The sequence below is a fragment of the Rhamphochromis longiceps genome, linkage group LG23 (genome assembly GCF_057381845.1).
Source record: "Rhamphochromis longiceps isolate RC_006_pf linkage group LG23, R_longiceps_female_GT1.1, whole genome shotgun sequence".
Taxonomy (NCBI): Eukaryota; Metazoa; Chordata; class Actinopteri; order Cichliformes; family Cichlidae; genus Rhamphochromis; species Rhamphochromis longiceps.
The window spans coordinates 3,301,272-3,317,568 of NC_140578.1; the positions used below are offsets into that span (position 1 = coordinate 3,301,272).

At 41.6% G+C, this 16,297-nt stretch overlaps 1 protein-coding gene across 1 annotated transcript in view; it reads left to right on the forward strand.

The window, feature by feature from the left end:
- The window catches only part of cpamd8 (C3 and PZP like alpha-2-macroglobulin domain containing 8), a 45,092-nt gene that overhangs the window by 14,275 nt on the left and 14,520 nt on the right, over positions 1 to 16,297 (forward strand). Inside the window, exons 19-33 of the mRNA XM_085398671.1 lie at positions 10 to 72; positions 1,051 to 1,282; positions 3,412 to 3,565; positions 4,625 to 4,740; positions 4,883 to 4,934; positions 5,020 to 5,318; positions 6,409 to 6,477; positions 6,566 to 6,722; positions 6,911 to 7,087; positions 8,528 to 8,609; positions 12,967 to 13,123; positions 13,405 to 13,479; positions 14,995 to 15,160; positions 15,853 to 15,939; positions 16,093 to 16,229. Coding sequence (XP_085254797.1) covers positions 10 to 72; positions 1,051 to 1,282; positions 3,412 to 3,565; positions 4,625 to 4,740; positions 4,883 to 4,934; positions 5,020 to 5,318; positions 6,409 to 6,477; positions 6,566 to 6,722; positions 6,911 to 7,087; positions 8,528 to 8,609; positions 12,967 to 13,123; positions 13,405 to 13,479; positions 14,995 to 15,160; positions 15,853 to 15,939; positions 16,093 to 16,229 — 2,023 coding nt within the window. The remainder of the gene's footprint in view (positions 1 to 9; positions 73 to 1,050; positions 1,283 to 3,411; positions 3,566 to 4,624; positions 4,741 to 4,882; positions 4,935 to 5,019; positions 5,319 to 6,408; positions 6,478 to 6,565; positions 6,723 to 6,910; positions 7,088 to 8,527; positions 8,610 to 12,966; positions 13,124 to 13,404; positions 13,480 to 14,994; positions 15,161 to 15,852; positions 15,940 to 16,092; positions 16,230 to 16,297) is intronic.

Below are 16,297 nucleotides of genomic sequence, written 5' to 3' on the forward strand. Positions count from 1 at the left end.
TGGCTGTAGAGTAGAGAGGCGGAGGCGTACATTTTTCCCAGAGACTTGGGTGTGGCACTGCCTCAACGTCAGGTATTTAAATCTTTAAATAATATTTGTCTTGTGTGAGCGTGTCTGTGTGTCTGCGTTACTTGCCTCTGGCTAGATATATCAGGTGCAACAGATTGTCTATCCTTTTATGTGATTTAGTGCTTGAGAGAATAGAGAAATGGAAAAGAGAGGAGCAAATGTGGAAAAAAAATGATAGCGTGAAAAAGATACAGGAAAAATATTTACAGAGAGCAAAAAGGAGGTGAGAAATATGTGAAAAGCAGAATATAGGTAGAAGAAGAAAGGCGAGAGTAGAGCTGGAAGAAAAAAGATTGGAGAGTACTGGAAAGGAAAACGTGAACATGACAGACTCTTGGAAGAAATTTGTGAGAGGAAAGGTGCGAGGCGGTGCTGTATGCCAGACGGCCGATCTTCCATCATGCAGCAGCATCCGCCACTTCTCCCACTGGGTGTGAAATGCCTCATTCAATCTTGGAACAGACTCTTACTTTCTCAAGAGCTCCTTCCATTCATGTTTAGCCAATATAAATGAATTGCCCATAGATTTCCATATGCTTGATTCCCTTGGATGGGACTTCAGCTCTCACTAATTTCCTGTGAAGTGCAGAGCTCTGATTTTTCCTTAAAAGTATATTAAAATGGATTTTGGACGGCTTTGATCAAAAGGAAGGCTGTACATGCAGTTTTTGAAGTTTATTGTGCCCTCTTGCAGTTTGCCAAGACCAACATCCAGTGAGCGCTGCCAATAATGACTCCAGCTCATTTCTTTCAAAGAAACAGATTGGGTCAACACCTGACCGTCCCTTGAAACCGTCCATTTTAGAGTGTTTGCTGTAGTTATATTGGTGCAGATGTTGGTGTTGACACAGGTGCTAACATTAAAGTAATCTCCAGCCTTTGATCAAGCTCTTCCTTGTAGTTGATGAATTTTAATAGCTTGTCTTAAAAAGAAAATATGCTCGAATTATTTTATTCCACTGTTGTATCTCCACGTAACAGCTCTGAAACTGGGGAAGCTGAACTGCACCTGGATGCGCCGGATTCAATCACCACATGGGTGGCAGAAGTTGTTTCCCTGTCCGAGCAGAAGGGGTTGGCGTTAGGAACGAGAGCAGAGCTTCGCACCTTCAAGCGCTTCTTTGTGGACTTTACGCTGCCCTACAGCTTAATCAGAGGGGAGCAGACCAAAGTTCCCCTCACCGTCTACAACTACCTGCCTACCTGCTCTGCGGTAAGATGTTTTCTTAATGTGGCAGATGGACAGGTCTCTGACATTAGTTCCTAGCAACTGCCTTCAAGTCCAATCTTGACATCATATTCTTTAAGACAGGACATGTCACATCTGTGCTTTTTAATCATTTATGACTTGTAAACCATCGCAGAACATATTTTTTAATACATTTTCACTAATTATAGGTTTGTATGACATGTTATGCAAACTCTTGACAGTTAGTTTTAACACTAATCCTAAAATGACTCCATCTAAACTTGCTAAGAGTCTATTAGAACATCAAGTTAGGAACCACAATGACGTCACTGAGACGTCTCTTCCTATTTAAAGGCAGTTTTTCCTTCCCACTGTCGCCAAGTGCTTCCTTACATGGAGTCGTTGGCTTTTCTCGCTATTATCGTAGGGTCTTTAACTTACAATATAAAGCACCTTAAGACAACTGTGATTTGGTGCTGTATAACAGACCATTCTCACTCCTGAGGCGTAATATACCGACGATTTGTCACGTCCCAAGGTGTTAAATAGGAACGCGCCCGGCGCGAAAGGTGACCTTCAGCATTCTTATGCTGCGTGCTGGGTTGTGGATGAAATCCAGTAGAACGACGGTCCCGTGGTAATAGACGTTCCAGCCATGTATTCCAGCCCTCATCCCTAACCTTAACCACCACTTTAATGACGTTAGATAGTGTTTTCCAAAGCGATTTAAGTAAAATAAACGTACATGTGTAGATTCATTCCAAACGGTTCTCCTGTTTCCTAATTTTTCCGATCTCGTAATATAGAGACGTGTTGGGTGCCCGGAAGCGTAATATACCGACGATTTGTCACCTAGCGTCAAATGTTACGCTTTGGGAGTGAGAATGTGTTGCGTATAAGTAAAAATGACATTAAAATTGTATTAAAGTGAAGAAGAGCAACCCATAATGTAGCGCCCGAAAAATTAAAAGACCACACTAGGCAAATATCTCAGTAATCTGAATTTGATAGTTAAATAAAAGACGTAGGCAGACAGACAGACTGCTCACAACTCTCACTATGATCAGACCCCAGATTTGGTTAAGAAAAAGGTTTCTAAGAGGAAAAGAGAGAAGGATCATCAAAAAAGAAACTGCAGGTTTGTCAGTCAAATGAGGCATAAAGTAGGTGCTCCGTTTAGTTGTTAGACAGAAGTAGGTCAACGATAAGCTGATAAAATCCATAGTCATAGAGATTTGGGAATCTTGGAACGGGATGAAACCAGCCAACACACAAATGAGTTCTCAAACCACTTCAGGACCCCTTAGAACACCTCGTTCCAGCGGATCTTTATGCAGAGCTTGTGGTTCAGACCGGATACGTCTTGGAATTTGTCCAGTCCTTCATTTTGTTCATAGCTCTGCACTAGAAATGGTACATGCCATAAATCACAGAGGATTATCCAGGTAGGAAATATTAAAATATAAGATGCAAATAACTGTGTTGATCTATTTCTTTAAATTATTATTTCTGCATGTATCAGAACTGGTTCGATATTATATACACATGCAGAACAAATATTTTCAACTGAAATAACTTCTTCGGTAGTAAGTATAGGTTTGTAATGTGACCATGAAGAGATTAGCCTAGTATGTTTGTTTCAGCACTTACTCCGAAGAGCCTTCTAAGCTCTGTCCTGGCCTTAAATGGGTCCATCCTGCACGCCATACGGATGACATCATGATGTTTGCAGATGAGCCTGTTAAATGGCCTGTGCGTGTGCTGCCCTGATGTCATGTTAGGTGAATATGCAAACCAGAATAGCCCATCCTTTGATGTCCACCCCAGCAACATGTGATTCCTATATTTTCTGCTCAGTTATTTATGACTTGTGGCATGCGGATAAAGAACAGTTAAAAGATCCTTCTGCATTACTGAGCCCTGTGAAAATTGGACGATGAGTGGAACTTAATCCTTCAGGGAGTTTGAGAAGCATGAGTCAGTCAGCATGGAAAATTCACAGTGTGATTTAAAAAATTCGCCCTTGCTTTCAGAGCTTTGATGAAGCACGCTATATGAGGGAGGGGCGTGCCTAACAGATATGATGTCATTAAAGGCTATCAGAGGAGATCGCTTTTCTCTGATTTGTCTCTTCTTCTCCTCTCCACTCGCAGGTTCATTTAAAAGTGTCGGTTCCAGAGGGCATCAAGTTTGTTGGCCATCCTGGAAAGCTTTATCTCACCAGGAAGAAGTGTGTTGCTCCTGGAGAGGCTGCTCCTACAAATATTGTATTGTCGTTCACTGAGCTGGGATCAGTTAACATCACAGGTATCCACAGAGCTCAGTCAAATTCATAAAACTCGCTTATTATTTTATTTCTAGTACTACGTTGATAAAGTGGCAGAAATGTTTTAATTAGGAAGCCATAATTATTTTGTTGGGACACGTATATGTGAGCCACAGGGCAAAGTCAGAGGGCAATTTTTCACTTCTTCCAACTGTGGAGAAGCATCTGTGCAGCAGTGCATGCTCATGGATGGTGATTGTGTTACCAGTACTATAAAAGCACAGACCTGACAATGCCATAAAGTTCCCATTCTCTAGATCAGCCATTCTTTAGAAAAAAAGAATGATGCAAGGTTTTGATGCTAATGTGAATGTTACAAGATTGATTTGTGCTGACTCATGGAAATGGCCTTATTTGCATTCTTTAGTGGCGTGGCACTTACAAGCAACAGCAAGCTTTCACCAGGACTTTGGTCCACTCAGTGTGATTCCACACAAAAGGGCGAGCCTATGACTGAGGAAAGCTTTGCTGGCCAAGGAGCCGTGTGTGTGATCTGGTCACCCACCCAGGTTACAAATAGTCCCCTCCGGAGCGCATGTGAAAACAAAGCAGGCCAGCAGTGGGGGAGTAACCAGAGCTGCACTGTGACACTCAGTGGCATGTTGATGAGTTTGCAGGTCACTGGCGGCCAATGGGCCCCCCATGGCCCCACTCCTAGTCCACTAGCCCCTTGTGTTTCCTTCTCACTACACACACACAAAGAGACACAATTGGCACAGGGCCACATTTCCAGTGGGCTCCCCAGCAAAAGAACTGGGAATCCTTTTACAGATATGCTTGTCTTGTCTAATGTATTTTGATGTCTGGAAATTTTGCAAAACATATTTATTTGACTGCTGATCATCTCACTAAGAAACTAATTAAGGTAATTAGAAAAAAAAAAGTATCCCAAATAGACTTACAGAAGTACAGATGGGAACAGGCTCACTATGCCTCATTTCCCTGGCTAAAGAAGAGCAACTGCTCAAGCCACTGTCTCTGAAGCTGCATATGGTGTCAAGAAAAACAAAATCTTAAGCTGACTTTTGTTCTGTACACAGCTCGTGCCATTGCCTTTAGTGAACCAGGCTGCTGCTCAGATGGATTCCAGATAGGCAAAATAAGTAACGACATGATCCAAGGCCAGGACTATGTCCGTAGGACTGTCCTGGTTGAGGTAAGAAAGCTGAGATTTTCCTTTAATGTTTTTTTTAATCCTTTAATCTTTTAATAAGAAAGAACTACTTTTTTATTGTTTGTTTTGTGTATTTCTGTAATGTTTTTCTGCATCTTTTCTCTTGCTGCCACCCTGTTTACAGCCAGAAGGCCTGCCCAGAGAATACACCTACAGTGTTTTCTTCTGTCCAAATGGTCAGTGTAAATCATTTTTAATTGATATAGCATAATGAGAATAAACTTTACAAAGTTCAAGTTTATTTTGCATTTCATTTCTCAGAGAGGATTCATATTTCTACCCCCAACAAATATGAGTATCAGTATGTGAAAAAGCCAAGCAGGATGAACCAGTTCCTGGTGGCAGTAAAGACACACAACGATGCCCATTTTGCCCTCTCTGCCAGTCCCCACGACAGCGTAGAGATGCTGGAGATCGTACTCGGGGGCAGGCAGAACACTCGTTCCTGGATTTCCGCTGGCAAAATGGGCGAGCCTCTTGTCAGCGTCCCTACGCCAGGGATCCTGTCTTGGGATGAGTTCCGCAGCTTTTGGATCAGTTGGAAGGGAGGTGTGGTACAGGTAAGAAGAGAAAGGAATCATAGATGTAACACTTCCAAATGTACGGCAGATTTGCTTCGAGGTTGTGCTCGGATGCTCTGACACAAAAAGAAGTGCGGCAGGCCATGGGGTCTGTGTGTTAGGAGAGCTGGCGTCGTTTTTACTGGTGTGCCTCTGGGTGAACTCACACTTAACAGGGGACACTGAGGGCAGTCGATGATCCATGGCCAAGGACTTGCATGGCAGTGAATGGCTGGCACACCACTTCCCGGCTCCAGCCACAGCATTAATTAGACTTGCACCATTCACCAAAGGCAGTAATTAAAAAGCCGCGTATTACTTCCCAAAGTACTTTGGGAATACATTTATTTTCTACAACACCAATAGCGTTGGGAAATGGATGAGTTTCATGGTCTTATGGTGTAATGTGATTATGAAATTAAACTCTTATACGGGAGAGCAAGTGTGCTCTGCATGGGTCTGTGTGAGTGTTTGTTTTTGGGATTATCTGTGGGAGGTGCATGAATCACAATGGCATCACCAACAGCTGGAAGAAGGACCAGCTGGAAAGGAACTGTACCAGTAGGTTCACAAACCTATCCCATAAAAATTAAAATCTTTAACACTGTTAGCATGTTCATATGGGTTTTTATATATATATATGCTATGAGAGAAGTCAAAGCCATGGCTAAGAATTTTCACTTTGTACCTCTATATGTACCAGTGACAGGAGGGCACCTGCTTTGTAACACACTAGTGGAAATCCCTTATTTTATTCAGTTTGAATGGGTACCATCCAGGCAGTGCCCACTGTGGATTTGGGACCTTTTCCATCTACTGATCGTCTGGATGGATGTTGTGTCTTGCTTTAAGTAGCAAGAGAACCCAGTTATGAGTTATGAGACTGCAGATGCAGTCAAACAATAAAGGGGTGAGGAGGGAACTGAGTTCTTGGAGCATAGTTTCAGTAACAGATTATCTGTCAGCTATCTTGGGTCTAATCTGTGCCAATGTTTTTGTTGGTATCATCTATAATGGGGCAAAAATAATGAAACATTTCAAGCAAATGCAGAATAATAATTACAAATAATTATTCCTGCGTTCCTTCCAGGTGGGCCATGGTTTACATCCAACCAATGAATCGGTCATCCTGCGATGGGCAGGCCAATTCACAGGACAGGTTTGACACTTTTATGACATCTTTGTTCCAACTCCAGGAAATATCTTTAGAGATCATTTCTGTAAAAATACCTTTTTTTTTCATCCAGGTGCGGCACATAGGCTTTTCTACAGGCTGGGGCTCAGTAGGGGAGTTCAAGATTTGGAGGAAGGAAGACTCTGATGACAACCACAATGAGGCTTTCACACTTGGAGTCCCACAAAACATGGTGCCTGGATCAGAAAGAGCTGCTGCATTTATGATTGGTAAACTGTTTTCTGGTTGGATGCTTATATATTCCATATACTATTATTACTTCCACCATTGTGTCATTTACATCTGAAAAAAAAAACTATTTTAGATCATGCAATCCTCAAGCGAATGGAACTAATATACAGCACATTTTGCAGTGTCAGTAAGTGAAGTGTGTTTGTGTATCTTGCTCTAATATCAGGTGATGTTATGGGGCCAACTTTGCATAACCTGGACAAGCTCTTGAGGCTACCCTTTGGGTGTGGTGAGCAGAACATGATCCACTTTGCCCCCAATGTCTTTGTTTTGAAGTATCTGCAGAAGACCAGGCAGCTCAGCCCTGAGGTTGAAAATGAAGCAACTGACTACTTACTTCAAGGTAAAGAAACTGAATCCTAACAAATCGCTTCCTTGGATCAGATATTCAGTATTTTCTTTTCCTCGTAGGTTAAATATGACCTCCTCGCTTAGACAAGCTCTGATGGTCTCTTTAGAATTATTTTTTCATGTCCAAATGTGCTTGAGCTGCCATCAGAGTATTTAAGATGAATAATATATTAACGAGATGCTGAGTTAACTCAGTAACACCAATATGGTGATTCTTAAACATATGGATTACTTTCAGTACCACAGATTCTGCCATTTGTGCCCTCCCAAATACCCACCGATGTAAACCCAGTTAGAGACCAGCGCTTTAAACACAGGAACAAGGAAGTTATTTAAGTTCTTCAAGAGTGTGTCATGAATTTCAACAAGTCAAATCCTTTCTGGCATGAAGCTGCGCAAAGTGGCGTCATGCTCAAAGAAAGGAATGATTTCTAACAGTTTGCTGTTTTCTTAAAGTTATGCATCATAATTGGGCTGTCTGCAATCAACAAGAATATAGTTTACCTTGAATAACAGAGTTCATTTATCAGACAAAAAGTTTTTTGGCAGCGGAGCCTTGGACTGGCTGGGATTCAAAACTTTGAATCGTAACCCGAAACATAAAGGTTTATTCAGAGTTATCAAGATTAGTCTTTGTCCCTCACAAAGATATAAAAGGAAAACTTCAACTTTAATAAATGTCAATAGGCTTTATTATTGTGCCACACAAGGACAGGTCACCCTGCACATATATGTAAATTCAAGAGTTTGCCTTTGACACTGGGGCTGACCCTAAAACAAAGTGGAAATTCAGCTACCGAGTGTTTACTGTCTTAGGTACAGCAACAAATGTTTGAATATTGGTAAATTATTATATTGTGGGCTATTTTTCTTGTTCGTTTGTGTTTTTTAAGACCTGAAAACTATGCTGGATTCACCCTCTTGGAGGCAAGCACCAGAACATCTTTGCACAGTTTGCTTCGTTGCATAGTTGCAAGTGAAACCACTTGACTGCATATGTAAGAACATCGAGAGCATGTCCGAGTAAATGTTCTGTTTTCCTTCATTTATTTAGTCGCAGCACACTATGCACCACAGAGCTGGGTGAAGAATCAGAAATCAATGCCAAAAGAGAATTTTAGGGATCCAAGAATACCACAAATGTTATATTTTTGAAATGTATTTGAATTTTTTGGCTACCTTTTAATATACCGTGTTTAGTTTCACTGCGTTGATTCTGGTCTGCCTGATCTTCCAAGCTCACACGGGCTAGTTAACATGGTGGTGCTTCTCCTGCACATTACTTTTATTCTGTGCACATTTCTGCAGTGGTGGATAAAAACGAAAAAAATACATCCACCTCGAGATTTATCAGCAAACCTGAAAAAGATGTACATAATTTCTGCGTGTTCTTAGGAACCAACCTTTCTTACAGTACTCTCTTCTCATCCAGGCTACCAGAGACAGCTGACCTACAAGCGGCAGGATGGATCATACAGTGCTTTCGGAGAGAGGGATTCCTCTGGCAGCATGTGGTAAGTAGCTGTAGGTGTAGTTGCTGAAATGTGCACAACACATACCATCTAAGCTATGCTTGGCTGTAGCCACATTCTTCAGCTTTCAGTGGGACATAGGTTGCCGGCCAAAGCAGTAAAGTTTTTATCAAAACCTTCGTACTCTGTGCTCATATTAATCTATTCCTGTTGGTATGTTTAAATCTCTGAGTTTTTCCCTTTCGAGTGTTTACTGCATGTTTACAGTGCCTGGAGGCAGGCAGGCAGACAACCATGTTAATATTTATAAAACTCAATTCGGTTGTCTCAATGGGGAGCTCCACTGCTTGTATTTTGAGGCCCACGCAGAATGTACATACCTCTGGTTGATTTATGAACTGAGGTGGGTATTGTGATATTTAGTAGAGCTAACACCGTGAAACAGCAGGTTACATAAATGACAGAGAATCATAAACAAACTGCATAATTGGATCCCTGAGGTAGGCAAAGTTGTCAAGATTTATTTGCAATTAATCAGGGTTCATATCCGTAGCGCTGAGTGGACCCATGCTGCTTTGGCCCCACAAACAAGCTCTTAATGCCACTATTGGAGACAGTGTTATAAGTTGTCTGGAGCCACTTTACCAAAAAGGTTTTACCTTTTTTTGACATGGTCTAGAAAATAGAAATGGTGCATGTCTCCTTATGACTCACTACCTGGGTGTAATTGGTAACATTAAACCGCTGCTGAAAGCTTGAACTCTTCCCCTGATGACTGTGAGAGGATATGAGGATGTAACCAGCAGCGGTTTGGAGTTTTCCTTGGCACCCAGGGTAACAAGTGTGGGCTGTGGGCACAACACAGATGGACACAGATGGTGAACATTCAGTAAAACTGCATCAGACACTTTATGAATCCATCAACAACATGTTTGCATCCAAAACAAGCCCAGCTTTTGCTTCAGACTCCGGGTTCATGAGCAGAGCACTGCTTTACTGCCTGCTTAAAAGCAGCTGTAATGCAGTGTTAATGTATCCCAGGATGTGAAAATGTATCAGTATGGAAATTGACAGGGTTTAATGAAAATACAGAGCAGAATGACACAGGCTGGCAATAATGGTTAGGTGTGTAGCGCTAATGATCTCTGATGCCAAGGCCGTTAACAGTTCACAAACTGGGCTGAACGTTCGCTGACTTGATGTTGTGCAAAAGTAGAGAAACGCTGGCAAAGAAAGAAATTATGAGATGTGTTTCTGACCCTTTACCTCTTTCATTCTTATGGTGATAAGAATTAAAAGACCAATATTTTGCAAATACAAAAATATAGAGATAGAAGAAGCAAGTGATGACTTCACCCAGTCATTCGCACTGGAGCTGAGTTTAAGCTGAGTGCAGGGCTGTCAAAAATAAAGCCCGGGGACCAGAATCAGCTTGGTAAACACTCCAATCCAGCCCAGCTTTGGAAAATGTAAAGTAGGGCCTAAATTTTTAACTTTTATCTTAACTTTTAGAATTTTTTTCTAATGATAAAGACATTCCCATGGCCATTCTTACTACACTGAAGTAATTAAGTAATAGTTAACAATTAAAGGACTGAAAAGTTCTCCTATAGAAATTTCAGTTTTTTACAGTGTCCACAGTTAAAACAATAAATAGGGCATTCCTTAGAATTAACAGACATCTGGGCAATGAGAAGCCACATCTTTTTCTGTAATTTTACACATTTCCTTTTTCCAATTCTTACCCCAAAGAGTTGTGCTGACAGATATTTTTCATTTACTTCAAACAGAATTTCTTTATCATGCAGAAAAACTGAGACATACAATTGAATTTGCACTTCTTTTTCTTATATTAAGATATCTCCAAGATTAAATGTGCATTTTAACCTCTATACACTGACAGAAAGGAGAGTTTCACTGATCCAACCCACATCAAAGTGATTTGTATGCGGCCCACAATGTAAAATGACTTCGACATCCCTGGCCTAGAGATTCGCTTTATGGTCCACACCATCTCTTCTGGTTGGAGCCAGGATGTTCCAAATATGGGAAGGGAGCTAGAGCAGACGAGTGCCACTTGATCCTGACTGGGGTGCATAGCTAATGTGTACACATTGTACTTAATGCCAAAATTGCCTTGTCAGTCTCTCTAGACCAGGCATGTCTTTTAAGCCAACCACGCCCCTAGAAATACCTCCTTTCAGGCCTGATATTTGCTTCATATTGGAATTAATTTCAAGATGATCACCAGCACACCGAATCGTATGAAGTGGGTTTAGCGAATGACATCACATGGACTTGTGGAACCAATTTACAGACTTACTATTTAATGAGAGAGGTTGACTCATTTTCATTTGGGGTCTATTGAAGGCAGAGATTCCTGTTTTGTTTTGTTTTTTTTAAGCCAGCACCTGGTGATATTGTACTTTAAAGTACTTCTGGATTGTCTTCAATTTAAGATGTGAAGCCCGTTCACTGACAACATCAGTTTCCCCTCACTTAATCCCTAATGTGACCTTTACCCCTAAAAGTAATTGAAGCCTTGAACTTCATTTCAAACTAGAGGTATGAATTCACTATTCGGATACAATTACAAGATTTTTACATTCCCCCTGCACAATATTTTTAATATTCCAGGCAGACAGTAAATAAAACTTCAGAGTGAAGGCTGTCTTGCAAACTGCAATAAGCCTTCAAATTGTCTTGTATTCTTTAATTTTAGCTAAAAGAATAAAGCAAAGTTGTAGTAAATCAAAATGTGCTTTAAAAACTTGTTGCTTTTTCCTTATATAATTATCCTTAATAATAGGGTTTAGTTCTTGGCTCTACGTGTTGAGACCGGCATGTCATTTGTGTCTCGACCCAAAGGTTGATCTGACAGCATTAGCAGGGTTACAGGCTGAATACCTGAGATTAAAAGAACTGATACACAATGCTGTATTAACTTAATATCTGTTTCCATTCCTGTGCCAAACCTGTATGTCAGTGTTTGTGTTGTCGCTTGCCTTCTATTTGCAGATGTGTTGTAAAATATGTTTTAAAGTAAAGCCATTTACTGTGTTAACTATATGATATATATAGTGAATCCAGGCTCGTTACAGTAACGATAAGCACTTTCTCTGAATCCACCTTGTAAAATTCTCCTTAACGCTTATCAACCTCAGCTTTATCATGGAGCACACCCATGTATTGTCTCAGAAAAGTCCTTTAGCTCTGACGGGGCTGAATAAGTGTAGCTCATAGAGAGGATTTGGATGTGTGGAGTCAGAAAACAGGAGAAACAATAAGTGAAGGCGAGAGTCGTGAGATGGTGACCTTAGTCGTGGGGTGAGTGGTGGAAGTGAGCTTGTCTACTGCTTCCTTCCTTCTCCAAGCTAAATCATATTTACATTTTCCAGTACCTTTCCCTGAAGCCTAACATTTAAAGTCAGTGACACAATATCACTTAACATTATAAAAATTCCAGCGGACTTGTGGCTTCAGCCCTAGTTTTGTCTCTGGGGAGGAATAATCCAGGTTCCAACCACGGAAGATTTAATGTTTTTGGTTTATGAGTGCAAAGATCTTTTTTTCCAGTTCATCCCCTCTGGTACTCTTTTCTTGGAGTGTGATCTCACTTACAAGCTGCGTTGAGAAACTAGAGTGTGACCTGTTTGTTTATTCCGTTATTTCTCTCTTGTGTTTCTTTCTCTTTGTTGTAAACAGCTTACCTCATCCTGTGAGTCTCTTTTGGTAAGGGGGTGCTGTAATGGAATGTCTTGCTGTCACTGAGCAGTTGTTGGCCAGAGACTGCTGCTTTCTACCAGTACCGGGAGGTCTGTTGTTTATGGATGCGTGTATGTTTATTAGCTCAGCCGTGTCCCCCTGGGCTGACCTTAGCCTTTCTCCATTTCTCCCCTGGTTCTTCTCCACTGTGGCCCACTAAAGCCACAGCTCATAAACTCTCAGTTGCACTCCCAGGCCAACTGGATTCCCAACCTTCGTTCCTGATATTCATGTTTGTGTAAGTTTCGGAATGCTTTCGGGGAATCTTCGAATCACAACCAGAAACATACTTGATTGGCCCGTGTGCAATTTCACATTCCCAAGAGCACAGCTGCCGCATCCTGTAGCACTGATCAAACCCTGCCGCACCCATCTGCTCCCCTCCTTACTTCCTTGCTTTTTTCCATTTCATCAGCTCCATCTATACATACCAGTCCTCTTGGAAAACAACATCCCAACATTTATGGACGTCTCTATCAGCCCCTCTTCCCATTTGTTGACAGATAGAAAGAGTGTGGAAAAACGTCTCAGTCCACTGAAATAGTGATTCCATATGTTGTCAGAGATCTTTGATATCTTTTCCTTTCCCTTACTCGTCTTTTTTTCTCTCACCTCCATCTGTCCTTCCTCTAAGGTTGACAGCATTTGTGCTGAAGTCCTTTGCCGAGTCTCAAGGCTTCATCTACATCGACCCCGATGAGCTTCATGCAGCCAAGTCTTGGCTCATCAAGCATCAGGGAGATGACGGCTCCTTCCCCGCTATGGGTCGCATCCTCAACAAAGACCTGCAGGTAGGGCTGTGTCTACATAGATGTGAGGTGACAGATGTTTAATTTTCTGTGCTTGCAAAGCAGGAACGGGTGTAAGAAGTAGATTGGATAGACAAGATGGATAATGGCATTGATTGAGAGGGCAATAATCACATAAATTTACAGCATGAACCTGGTGTCAGACTTTTTAGCTAAAGGATTTCTGGACCGATGAATACATTTAAAGTTTAACTATATTTATACTGCAGAGAAATGAGAGCCGAGATGTTATTAAGTGAAAACATGTCTGGTTTTGACCACAGGGAGGAATCCATGGGAAGATTTCACTTACAGCTTATGTGGTAGCAGCTCTGTTGGAGACAGGGATGACCACAGAGGTAAGCAGGCCAGCAGCACTGAATGACACTGCAGACTATTTATTCCTCTCGCTTCAAAGTTGCTCCTCAGGGGCAAACGAAATAGTGTTGAATTAGGCAGGCCTAAACAAACCCACTAAAACATGCTAAAGTTTCTCATTTTGACTAATACGTCACGTAAAATCAACGCAGTGGTGTAAAATTTGATTCATGGTTTCATCCAGTCTCAAAGTGAGGTGCTTTACTTAATAAAACATACCTGCTCTATACTCCTAAAGTCCTTCCTCGCAGCCTGGGTCGTGTGTGGACGTATCGCTGCATTCCTCATAGTTGTGAAGATGGATGTGTTGGCAGTCCGCCTACTCAAATTTGTTATGCCCCAGTGCTGCTAATGTACCATCTTATCACGTTTAGGACTACTTCAAAAGTTTCAGGCTGATGTGCAGAGACATTTGATTCCCATGAAAGACACCTCTGTTGCATTGCTCTCTTTCTGCCATCTGTTTTTTCCCTTTGTCCCTCCGCTTTGCTCTATTTTTTTCCCACCTTGCTTTTTCTTTATTCTCCTACTAGTAGCCGCCCTCGATAAATAAACATTAGTGTTCACTAAAAGAAATGGAAAAGTTAGGAAAAGAGTCTTCTATGATCGTCCTCAGCGTGTGCTGGAAATTCCTTAAACATGAAAGCCTCCAAACCTCAAATTGTTTTTGTCTTTGCTCAACAATCGTCCAGATAGTTGACTCTTTATTTAGCATTTCCTCCGCCTGGCTCCTCTCCACCCATCTGTCTTTCCCCCCTTCCTCTTCTATCTCTCCCAGAAGGTTTCTTCTGAGAATCTGTGCTTTTACAACTGATAAAAACCAAAAAGGTATCCTTCACTTCAAAGCAGTACACCCCCCTCCCCCCCCCCCCCCTCGCCCCCCTTCAATTTCACTTAATTAAAAGATGACTGCTGCAATTACAGTGAGTGGCTCTGGAGGCCTATCATCGCATGGATGAGAGGGAAGGTCACGTCTGCATGAGATGAAAGTCACTCTCAACTTTTTAATGGCTAAAATGAGTGTTTATTCAATAACTACTGTCGTGTTTTTGGACAGAGCAGCCTCTAAAAAATATTAGGTTGGTGATGATTTTGTGTGTGTGTGTGTGTTTGCATTGGGGACACGGGATTAAAAGTGTAGCAGTAGTTTCAATAAGTAAAAGCTATATCTGATGATCCTGGGATATAGAATTGCACAAACAGACCAAATCACTATAACCCACTCTGTTATTTGCAATGTAAACTATAGAGATTTTGTCGCAATGTTAACAGCGCATTAAATGTGAAATGCAAAATTCTGCTTCACCCATGAACAGCGGACATCAGCTATTAGATATGAAATGTGTTTGTATCAAGGCATACACATATTTCTGCCAATATGACACTGAGTAGAACATTTTTACAGATTCTAGAAAAATGTCTCTATGCCACATTTTGTAAACTTTTGATCACACGTTCATCTGTGTTTGCCCTGTGGTCTTTCTTGTCTTGTCCAGGAAGAGAAAGTGGCAGTGGCTAAAGCCAAGGACTTTCTGGAAGGGAACACATACACTGCTGATGATCCTTACACTACCGCTCTGTCTGCATATGCCTTGGCGCTGCTACGCAGTCCTTATGCCCCGCTGGCCTTGCGCCGCCTCAACCACATGGCTATCACCCAAGGTACCACTATGAGCAATACTGTTAGTAGTAGTAGTATTTTAAATCAGAACTTAACCAGGAAAATTGAATCAAGTATTTTTTGTAACCACGACAATATTGCACGTTAAAATGTAGAGATTTAGATCTTCTTTGGTCAAATCTTTGTAGCAAAACAAAAGTATTACTGGTTTATATTTACAGCTTCCTGCTCACAATTTGAACAAGCAGTCAGGCCCAAACTATAGGAGAGCAGCTACTTTAAAACCAGCTGCTGCAGTATTCAGCAGCAGTTCGCTCCACCCCTCCCTTTCCCCTTGTCTTTCTTATCTTATTGTTGATTTCCTTTGGCCATTTCCTTGTCTTCCTCTTGCCTGAAACGTTCTGCAAGTTTGGCAGATTTAACAACGTTGCAGGCGTCAGGGGGAGTGGGGCTCTTCCTTGATAGCAATAATTTTATTCCCCAGGTACAGTAAAGGCATAGGGTGGGGTAGCAAAAGGATAATCAGGATAACGATCCATGAAATATCTAGCATAGTTAGTGAGCCCACAGTGAGCTAATGTGTTGAACTTTGCTTGTTTCACTTTGTCTTTGGGCTGGCACCGTCCCCATTCTGGTGTGGATGTTTTCTTTTAGTTTTTATCAAAGGAGATTGATGGAAGGAGCGGTGAGTCGTTACCCCTGCCTGTCTGTTTCACCTGGTTTGTCTTTATAGATGGACTAACCCACTGGAGTTTAACTGGGAGCACAATGACAGATGAAGACACTTTCATGGGCTTCAGTGATGGCCTCGCTCAGTCAGGTATATTGTACATCTGCAGAATAGCTCCTGCCTGTGTAATATAATGCAAAGGAGGTGACAGCACAGTACTATACACTAGCTTTGAATTAGCCTCTGTCAATAAAAACACACTGAGAAAATATACTGCCCTTCAAAATCAGTTTTTATTTGTAGTGGTATCAGCAGAAGTGGAGATGACCGCGTACGGTCTTTTGACCTACACGCTGCTGGGGGATGTGGCATCTGCCCTACCCGTCGTCAAATGGCTCTCCCAGCAAAGGAATGCCTTGGGTGGCTTCTCCTCCACACAGGTACCTCTGTTTTTCTTTTCTATATTTTGTTGTAGATTAAATTAACTATAAGTAATAAATGACAGCAA